This window comes from Sinocyclocheilus grahami, unplaced genomic scaffold (genome assembly GCF_001515645.1).
Source record: "Sinocyclocheilus grahami isolate Dianchi unplaced genomic scaffold, SAMN03320097.WGS_v1.1 scaffold522.1, whole genome shotgun sequence".
NCBI classification, from domain to species: Eukaryota; Metazoa; Chordata; class Actinopteri; order Cypriniformes; family Cyprinidae; genus Sinocyclocheilus; species Sinocyclocheilus grahami.
Window position 1 is genome coordinate 538,882 of NW_015505701.1, and position 11,416 is coordinate 550,297.

At 33.4% G+C, this 11,416-nt stretch overlaps 1 protein-coding gene across 2 annotated transcripts in view; it reads left to right on the plus strand.

The window, feature by feature from the left end:
* Nucleotides 1-11,416, plus strand: part of LOC107555009 (metabotropic glutamate receptor 7-like) — a 256,667-nt gene that overhangs the window by 115,142 nt on the left and 130,109 nt on the right. For both annotated transcript variants that reach the window (XM_016237693.1, XM_016237695.1), the window contains exons 3-4: nt 7,172-7,307; nt 7,746-7,900. In XM_016237693.1, the coding sequence (XP_016093179.1) occupies nt 7,172-7,307; nt 7,746-7,900 (291 nt within the window). The remainder of the gene's footprint in view (nt 1-7,171; nt 7,308-7,745; nt 7,901-11,416) is intronic.

An 11,416-nucleotide genomic window follows, 5' to 3' on the forward strand; every position in this document is an offset into this window, starting at 1 on the left:
ATGTGGGGGCGTGTTAGAATGAGCCGTTTTAGGTAGGCGTGGTTGACTCTTAACTTTTATAAAGAATATCTCTTTGGATTTGAGACTTTAGTCTTTGCAACTTTACAGATCTTCTTTATGCACCAAGAGCTTGTAACACTCCAAAGAGAAAGGAAAACTTTAAATCGCATCATATGACCCCTTTAATTTAATTTAATTTAATTACATTTTTATAAATAATAAATAAATAAGAGTTTCTGCTGAAAATGAACTCAAATCAAATGGAATACAATTATTTTCACCTAATTTTGATAAGATATTCAGCCTGAATTACCTAAAAATGTGTCATAAATTAATTAAAAGGATTAAGATTAAAATCTTATTTAGATTTATACTTTTATTTATTTATTTTTTGTGGTAAGATTAAGTTTTGTTTTCTTTAAAAAATATATATATATATATATATATATATATATATATATATATATATATATATATATATATTCATAATATATAAGATTAAAACAAGTATGCTTAAAACAAGAAAATATATCTTCCAACATTGTCAGAAAAATAAACTTATTTCAAAGGGAAAACAATTATTCTTTTATATGATTGTTTAATTATTTTCTTGCCTCTTTGGCAGATATTGTGTTGTTTTAAGCAAAAACTAGCTTAATTTTAATATGTCTTGTTTTCTGGAAAAAAAATGCTGATGTTTTTAGAAAACTAATCTTTTTATCCTTTTTAATTAAGGCTATTTTTCTGATCATGTTTTCTGATCATTCTTAGTTAAAGATTTATTATACCCCTTTGTTTGTTTATGCAAAAACTCATTAATTGTTTTGCAATATTAAGTCTTGATGTCTGTAAAACGTATCACAATTAAGTGAGTTTGTTTAAAGCAGGGGGAAAAAACAATCTGCAAATGTGGTCAGAAAAATAAACTTAATTCAAAAACTCACTAAATTGTGATTATGCCTTAAGAAAAAAAAAAGTTTTGTCAAAAAAAAGTCAGTTTTTTTTTCTTTCTTAACCTATTGGTAGAAGGTTTTTTTTCTTTCTTTCTTGTTTTAAGCAAAAACACTCTTAATTTGAATACGATATTAAGTCTTGTTTTATGAGAGAAAAAAAAAAGTATTTATATATATACTAAATTCAAAGAAAAACTAAATTTTGATAAGATATTAAGTCTTGTTTTCTGAAAACTGTAAGTCATTTGGCTTCTCAAGTAAATGTATTTTGATTTAAGAATGTTTCGATTTTTGGTACTGGAAAAATCCCGAGCACTAAAATCATCTCAGCGGTGAATCCACCTGCTTCCGAGCGTCTGATTGCATGTTGACGGCAAGTCGTCGTTTGGCTGTTTGATTTAAACAGTGCTCTCCACATTCATGTAGCATAAATTACCCACTAACGACAGGAAGGGTCTCGAATCTCAAACAGATATTTCTCTGAGTGTCTCTGATGGCTGTTGAAGCGCCGTGATGAAAAGACGAGGCATCAACAATCTCCAAAGAGCCAATTACCAGAGGCTGTTCATCAAAATGCCGTTCCCCTCGCCCTCTCTGAGCCACGGCATGCGTGATTTAGGCTTTAGCATGGCGGTTTGGAACAAATCAGGAGATATAAACACATTTGTCTTACATTTATGCTCAGAAAGAACAGAAAACAGCGCTGGAAAGTCGTAAATCAAGCATTTGTAGATTACTCAGTTTTGCTGTATTGCGAGAAATAAAGCAGCCTCACATTTTGCGATGCAGGCTTAGAAAAAACTGCACTGATATAAACAAGCCACAACCACTGAACACATATAGATAAATGATTCACAATTACATGTGTTTGCATTTTTAATAGGTCGAGAATGGGGTTACTGCAGTCATCATACTTTTACTCCATTGATTATTAGTTGGCTTAATTTTTGGATAAAAAACTATAGAACATCACTGAAAGATGAAGTTCATAATTTTACAATAATTTATGAATTTAAAAGGTAACATGCAACAATATTAAACCATTGTGTTGGACTACAATAAAAGTCAAAACTTATAAAAACAATAAAATGTAAACATAATGTATATAAGTTTAAGTAGATTTTTTTTCTTTTTTTTATATTTCTATTTAATACATTTTTTACATCTGTTTTAGTTATTTTAGTGCTTCATCGTTCACTTGGTGAAAGTTAGTTGCCTTCATTGCCAAGTCAATATTTCTAAAAACTTCTGTATATGTTTTTCATTAAATATGTACATTTTATTTGAGCTCAGATTTCAGTTACTAAAACCAGTTTTTAATAGTTTTGGTTTTTAGGTAGAAATAACAACACTAATTTTGATTTTATATTATTTTTTATTTTATTTGTTTATTTGCTTGTTTGTTTGTATTAATTTTAAGTTTAGTTTGTTTTAGTAATGTTATAACATACTTTTGACATAGAAATATTTTTATGTACTTTATATTTATTTTGACTTATCTTTTAGTTGTTTCAGTACTTCAGCTTTCTTTAATTATTTCAGTTAGTCAAGGCAAGATTTTTGATAAGTTCTGTATAAGTTTTTCTTCAAATATATTTATTTTATTTCAGCTTCATTTCGATTACTAAAAATGATTTTTGAAAAGTGTTGGTCTTAGTTAACTATAGCAAAGCTGGTGTGCATTTTACATTATTTGTCAGATATTATATGATTTTTATTCTTTTTTAAAAGTGCTTGAAAGTGGGTGTTCTTTGAGAAAGTCATTTCATCTCGAGGTTTGTCCTGGATCACGCTGGTCATTTGAAACGGTACGAGATCCAGGTCAAGCCACAGCAGTCTGTTAGAGCCGGTCTTCAGCAGCGGCGACTGACATCTGGCTTATGGCTGTGAATAACAGTATTGACCTTGAGTCCTGCAACTAAACCTGGCTTTACTTTATCGGATCTGTTCACTTTCATCTCTTTGAGCTTGTCCTGTCAGCAGCACTTTAATTTAAGGTGAGCTCTGAGCTGAGAGCAACCTGGGAAAAAAAATGACTATTGTAACCCAGTGAAGCTATACTGGTTTATTCAGTAATATTAGACGATTAACCGTTATAGATTTTGCGAAACATTTGAAAGTGACTATTATTATTATTATTTTGTAAGGCTTGTTTTTAGTCATGAATTGAGGTGCTTAACCTTTAATTGTGATAAAATCACAGGTTTTTTTTAACAACAACTTTTTTTATTTAAAATTTATCAAATATATATATTTTTTATTTCAGCTTTATTTCAGTTACTGGAAGTGATGAAGATGATGATGATATTTAAAAAAAATGTATCAATAATTTTTTACTACTGCTGCTAATAATAATACTAATAATAAAAGTTTTAAGCCATTTAAGATGCTTTTTGAAGGCTTGGAATTGACCACAGTGAAAGGGTTTTCTTTGGCACAACTTCAATCATTTTTTTAAATTAATTAAAAAAAAAGAATTATTATTATTATTATTACTGCAGCTTTCACACATTTGACCATGTTTAAAACATTTCACAGTATCCTACAGCTGTTGTTTTCCCCTTCAGCGTCAGCACAGAAACACACAGAGCTTGCAATGCAAAGTTCACTTGTTTGCAAATATGATCTAATGCAGAGCTTGAATGCACTGTACAGTAAATCACTTTAAATTCGAGCATCTTCCACACGTACATACAAATAAAAGCATTTGAATTCAGGGTTCAATAGAGTTTGTGTTTAAGTAAAAGGAATGTGAGTTTTGAAACTGCCTAAAGGGATATTTTAAGACTGAAATTAGTGACTGAGATCTGCAGAGGTTTTACAATGATGCATACCAACACACTTTAAAATATCTTGACTCGGAAGAACGCCAGCGTTGGTGAACAGCGTCTTACAAAAGACAAAGAGAGACGTAAACAAGGGCTGGATTACATTTCCGAGATTTCACGGCATGCTGTATAGGGAAAATACAGTCTGTATCCGCTTTGGTGATTCATGCCGCATACATTGTCAGCATGCATTGTGTACTTTCCGAGGCGTGTTGGGGTTAAAACCCATGGCTAAGAGGGATTTAATTATAATTGGTGTCTGCAGGGCCTGTCCATGTCAATTTACCGCGACTCCTGCCACTTGGTGGCATGCTTCTGGAAGATCCTAATTGGTCAGTTAACATTAGTTGACAGATCAATTAAATCGCATTAACTCAACTCGAAAGGCCGGAAAGGTTCAGATTTTGGACTTCCTTTCAAGGTGTAGTGGTTTAATCTGATGGTACAGTACATCAGGAAATTACTTATCCATCATGCCATGAAGTTTCAGTAGCAAGTGTGTTTTAGTTGTGTCAGTGTATAAAAGTGTTGCAATCTAACTGAATTTAGTACAGTGTTACTAATTTCTATTCAATTGAATTTTGGGGAACACTTATTCACTATTAACTACGACTTTTCCCTCAATAAATTCCTAATTTGCTGCTTATTAATAGTAAGTTAGTTGTTAAGTTTAGGTATTAGGTAGGATTAGGGCTGTAGAATAAGGTCATGTAGAATAAGGCATTAATTTGTGCTTAATTTGTACTAATAAATGGCAAACATTCTAGTAATATGCATGCTAATAAGCAACTAGTTAAGAGACCCTAAAATAAAGTGTTACCGAATTTAGTTTTTGGGATTGAATTTGTTATTCATATTGAATTGCTGAATTTGTAAAATGGTCAAGAGGAATCATGTACTCCAGAGTTTGTTTGAATCATTCTAATGAATCAGTCACTGAATCTGTCTGTGTCACTGTTCTTTCTCCTGATTCACACAAACCGATTTGCAAAACAAAGATAAAAATATCATATTTTATGATAAAGAAATCCTGTTTTTCCTAAGTTGTAAATTTGTAGTCTGAAGTTATGTAATGAGGTAAAAAGGCGGGGAAATGTTAAATAAAAGGTTGACTGAAAATAATCATATCACAAGGCCGTTAATGTCTGATTCATGAACAAACGACTCTTATTAGCTGCTGCTTTGAATCAGTCATTCAAAGAGATTCATATGAGTTAGTCCGTTTGAATAATTTTAAGTTTGAATCAGTCACTGAATCTGTCAGTGTCATGATTTGCAAAACAAAGATAAAGAAAGAATATTTTATACAAAAATGAATCTTTTTTTAGCCTAGTTTTACCCGACTGAAATTTGCTAAAGTTAAAAACATAGGAGAATGCCAAATAAAACACTGACAGAAAAGAATGACGTGAATGATGTTCTTTCTCATGATTCGCACAAACTGATTCACAAAACAAAGATATAAAGAAATCATATTTTATAATAAAGAAATCTTGCAATGTAAAAAAAGAAGTCTTAATGCAGTGAGTTAAAAAGGCGGGAGGATGATAAATGAAATGCTGACTGAAAAGAAACATACTGCGAGACCAGTAAAGTCTGATTCATGAACAAATGACTCATTTTATTAGCTGCTACTTTTAATCAGGCCATCAAAGAGATTCATATACACTTGAGTTAGTCAGTTTGAATCAATCTAAGGAATTAGCCACTGAATCTGTCAAGAGTCGCTATTCTTTTTCATGATTCCCATGAACGGATTTGAAAATCCTTAGGAGTTCAGGGGTGGATTTTGTGAGTAAAACAGTGTGTTGGAAACCTAGACAGCATTAGCATTTGAGCATGTGTTCTTGCACTTGTGTAACAAAAGCGCATTTGAAAATCAATAAACAACCGCTATTCTGACATTCATTCTGCTCCATGGGATTCATCTATCTCAGAATGGCAGTATGAGCTTCCCCAGTGAATATTCCAGATAATGGGAAAATTCCCATGGCTAAGTACACTGTGCAGTGAACAGGAACACAAGAGCACGGCTTTGGGATTTCAACGAGACAAACGGGGAGTGATGCCAAGTTCAGCGCCTCTCTTTCCAGAAAAGCCAGCGTATTGAAGCAACTGCCATGGGTTTATCATCAGTGCCATCATTTGTCTGTCCTTTTTTTTTTATCACAATTCCAATCTTCTGATGCCACGCTCATAAAAGCTCCTCTCCAGGGCAGCGGGCACAGACTCAGATATCGACACAGACCGTCTCATAAATCACCAGAGAGATTTGGAGTCGTCACCAACCTGCAAACTATAATAAGAGGAAGCTGTATTTCACTTTCGCTTACATCTTTACCAAACAGCACTGAATTGTGTTGTTCCTAAGCATGTCTGTCGTGCAGAATCTTTATATATCTAATGGGCGAATGTCTTGAAAATGGGCTGGTATAAGAGAGTGACATATTCCATTACTATCTGCTTCAAAACCTGCAGAACTGTTGATGGATTTAGACTAATCCTAACACTTTTCCTTGGCAGTGCTGTTCATCACACTTGTGCAGGAAAGAAACTGTAAAGGGGTCTTGAATAGACAACGACCCAATTTATAAATATAAAACTCCTTGTGACATTCTGGAAAGGTTGGTTTAGGGTTATAAAAATAGAATTAGATAATGTTCTGTGTAGGTTATGCTTAGGTTGTCATGAAAACAACTCCCTTCAAAGTTCTATGAAGGTTACTTTGTAATTATAGATATTAAACCTAAAAAAAATAGAGGATGTTCTGTATATATTATCATTAAGTTTTCTCCAAAAATAGAATAAAATAAAATCAATCAATCATTACAACCTCTAAAAATTTTCTAAACATAACTATTGAAAACATTCTGTATAGGCTCTCTTTAGTTTGTAAATAAATAAATAAAACAAACAAACAAACAAACAAACAACCCTCCCCGCAAGATTAATTTATGGTTAGAAAAATTTAAAACATTAGAAAATCTTCTGCATAGGCTCTCTTTAGCTTGTCACAAATAAATAAATAAATAAATAAACACTAAATAAATAAATAAACACAAAAATAAATAAATAAATGGATTGATGGATGGGTACATAAATGAATGAATAAATAAACAAACAAACACCTCACCAAAATAAACAATAAACCCCCAAAAATAACCATTAGAGAACATTCTTTGTAGGTTGTCTTTATTGTAGATCACAAAAAACTCCCAGCAACATTCTAGAAAAGTTAGTTTTGGTTACAAAAATTGAACGTTCCTAGAATGTTATTATTTGGTTCCAAACACAACCAAACGGGAACTTTATGCTAACGTTAGGGGAAAGTTCTTCATTTTTTATTTTGTTCTGGTGTCGCTCATGGGTCTCTTTCTGTTCTTTCTGTAGGTGGAATCTGCATCGCTCAGTCCCTGAAGATCCCTCACGACCACAAGCAGGCTGATTTTGACAAGATTATCCGACAGCTGCTGGAGACCCGTCATGCCCGGGCAGTCATTATTTTCGCTTACGACGAAGACATTCGGTAAGCTGTTGGCAACATTGCCAGGAGAGGAAGAGGAAGTGGAAATCGCAAGATAGGGCTACGATAAATTTCATTTTCAAGCAATTAATTGCTCCCTTTTGAGCTCCAAAAATAACAACCGTTCTAACAGTTCTCGATGACAACAAGTCAATACTCCTACTGGCCTGAACGCTATTACTTAGATAAAACTCTAGGGTGTACTTGAGGGGTTTATATCTTGTTTGCTGGATAAGCTCAGCCACTTGGGGTATTGATTAATGACATCAACATGTCATCATTCAAGCAAACCCATTGAAAATTGCTTTTTTGTATTTCATACTCAATGACGATTCAATCTGGATGCTATTACAGTCGCTGGCCCACATCTCCTGCTCTGTTGAAGAGTCACAGAGGGCCTCAATGTCACAGTAATGGTTTCCTGTATGGGAATGTTCGCAGGGGGATCCTTAACGCCAGCAAAAGAGCCGATCAAGTGGGCCATTTCCTATGGATCGGGTCAGATAGCTGGGGAGCCAAGAACAGCCCTATTCAAGGCCTCGAGGACGCCGCTGTTGGTGCCGTCACCATCCTGCCAAAAAGAGCCACTATTACAGGTAAGATTGATGGGTTTTTGGGGACGATTATGCTAAGGATATTTAGGGAACACCAGGATCTCTCAGTGTTTTTTCAAAATTTCTTGACACTTTTCTTGAGAAGCTGTGCTGTACATTTAGGGGTGTTTCATCAACTACAAGCTCTTTGTGTTGATATTAATGAAGACTAAAAGCTTTTTACTGCCCTTGTTTTTGTTATGCACTACCATTCAGAAGTTTGGGGTCGGTAAGAATGTTTAATGGTTTTGAAAGAAGTCTCTTCTGCTCACCAAGATCAAAAATACAGTAAAATATTGTGAAATATTATTTTAATTTAAACTCTCTGTTTTCTATTTTAATATATATATATATATACAGTATATATATATATATATATATATATATATTGTATATAGTGTACAATGGGGCTAAAGGCACCTTTGATATTATTTTCATCTAAACCACTAGATGGCACAAAAACGAGGCGTAGCACTTTCCAAAACATCCGGTTTTCAAGATACACGTGTATATTTGTCTGATCCTTGACGTGATCTCACGCAGCAGCTCAAAGTTAATTCTGTGCTTACTTGATCTAATATTTTATGTTTTTAAAAATGTTGTAGATTTAAGTAGCAAATGAGAATCGCATATATTTTGAGACAAAGGTCTTCTTAACGATTTTCAGTTTTGTTTAAGATAATTAAAGCAACAGTTTTTAAATAACGAAAGAATATGTAAAAGTATGGTATTTGGGGTAAAAAGTCATCTAAACCACTAGATGGCACAAAAACGAGGCGTAGCACTTTCCAAAACATCCGGTTTTCAAGATACACGTGTATATTTGTCTGATCCTTGACGTGATCTCACGCAGCAGCTCAAAGTTAATTCTGTGCTTACTTGATCTAATATTTTATGTTTTTAAAAATGTTGTCGATTTAAGTAGCAAATAAGAATTGCTAAAATTACTACATGTATTTTGAGACAGGGGTCTTCTTTATGATTTTCAGTTTAAGATAATTAAAGCAACAGTTTTTAAATAATGAAAGAATATGTAAAAGTATGGTATTTGGGGTAAAAAGCGCCCCTGCTGTTGGGGCTAAAGGCGTACAGTAATTAACATGATAATTAATAGATGGCTGACTTTTCCATTTGTTGACATGACATGGTTAGATTCAGATGGTAAATATATATTATGTTGGGTGTCTATATTAGAGATAATCACCATGTTTAGAATGAAACCATCATATTTAAAAACATGATATTAATTATAACATTTAATCAAATAGCATTGGTTGTTACTACTAAATATATATTCAATTATTATTGGATCTCCTTCAGTGCTTTCAGAATCTTTACTTATTAAAATGATTTTGTTTCTGTATTTTAAAATATATTTTTATATTAACATATTTTAATGACAGTATTTTATTTAAATAAAATAAATTATTTTATTCAAAATAAGCAGAAAATAGTACAAACTTTGCTAAAGTGATTGTTTTGAACAAGTATTAACTTAAACATTATTAAAAAAATATATATATATTATTTTAGCTGAAACATTTGTATCAAAACCGTGTGCCTTTTACTCCGTGTGTGGGGTAAAAGGCCCCCCTTGCCACCTCATACATTTATACGATTTTTAAACAAAATAAACGACTTGTATGATTTATTTTATTCACACAAAATCTGTTGCTCCATTAATGTTCAATACAACGTATATATGAAGAGTTCAGATGCAAAAGCCCCTAAGTACGTCTGACGTTTTTCTTTAAAATTAGCATTTCTTTCTGGCTACTATGTATAGGTTTCTATGCAAGTACTGGTACTTCTGAATGGGTTGAGGCTGGGATTTTGTGCATTTGAAGTGAAAGTACTTGATGAACATATACTATGTGTGGAGAGCTTTCACTCAGTATTGTTATCTCATTTTTGACCAAGATGGCTTTTAGAGGCTTTTGCATCTGAACTCTTCATATATATTTTTTTTCTGCATATTTACATTTTAGGCACAGTGAATGGCACATTTTTTCTTAAGGTGTGCCTTTAGCCCTGTTGTACCCCATATATATTCCTGTGATCAAAACTGAATTTTCAGCATCATTACTCCAGTCTTAAGTGTCAAATGATTCTTCAGAAATAATTCTAATGTGCTGATTTGCTGCACAATAAACATTTCTTATTATTACCAGATCAATTTAATGCATCCTCGATTAATGAAAGTATTGATTATTGATTTATTTTTTTAAAACGACAACAACAAAAAACATCTTCGAAACTGTGTCACGTTTGATAGAGATGGCGCTTGGTGCGCGTGGAGACAGAACTGCGCACAACAGTGTCCAAAAGCTTCCAAGCCGATTCGTTTTGTTCACTGGAGATTGTGAACCCAGCCAGAGGCCTGGACACGGACTGACCCAGCTGGCACGCTTCTCCATCCAGCCCCGCCATGGGGTTGATCTGAGTGCCAGATTAATAAATGAAAGGCCCTGTGGTGTTAAATTTTGTGGCAGACATAAACTAATGAATGATATAAAAGAGCCCTATGGATGGAAGGGGCATGTTTGTTGCAACAGAGAGATCTGTGGAGAGAAAGGCCTTGAGGTCTTCGACTCTCTATGGCAAAGAAGCTTCCTGTTGTTGTCACATTAAATTAATAATTCAGCCATAAAGGAAAACTCTTTTGTTTCTTAGTGGCATTGACATTAATCCATTTTTGTGTGTGTGTGTCAGAACCGTGAATAAGATTTGTCATTGTTATTATTGGCAAATAGTATCTTAAAATGCAGCCTTTTTATTGATTCAAAGCTATCATGAGACTTCACAACACTTGTGTGTAGTGTGTTGTTACTTAAAACTAACACTAAAACTGTTAAAAAAACAATAATAATATGAAATAAAATAAAGTAACATGAAATAAAATGTAAAATAAACACTGAAAAAAATATATATATATATATATTTTTTCAGTGTTTATTTTACATTTTATTTCATGTTACTTTATTTTATTTCATTTTATTATTGTTTGTGTGTGTGTGTGTGTGTGTTTGCCCTTATATGGAAATTAGGAGCATGCATATTCTAGAAAATATCTAAGAACCTAAGTAAATGATGACAGAATGTACATTTGAGTTAGGTATTTAACGTTATATAAAATTCTACGCAGAGGTTATGTGTTTGAACAGAAATGCCGATATATATATATATATATATATATATATATATATTAGGGATGCACCGATACTGTACTCGTACTTGTACTCATTAAAATACCCCGATACCAAACGCCGATACCACACAGCATTTCTGGTCATCCAAGAAAGCACAGCAGCGTCTCTACTTCCTCCGCAAACTGAGAAGAGCCAGAGCCCCGGCCCCCATCATGTGCACCTTCTACAGAGGCACCATCGAGAGCATCCTGACCAACTGCATCACTGTGTGGTATGGCGCCTGCAACGCGTCCTGCCGCAAGACACTTCAACGCGTAGTGAGAGCAGCTGAGAAGATCGTTGGTGCCTCTCTCCCCTCCCTTCAGGACAT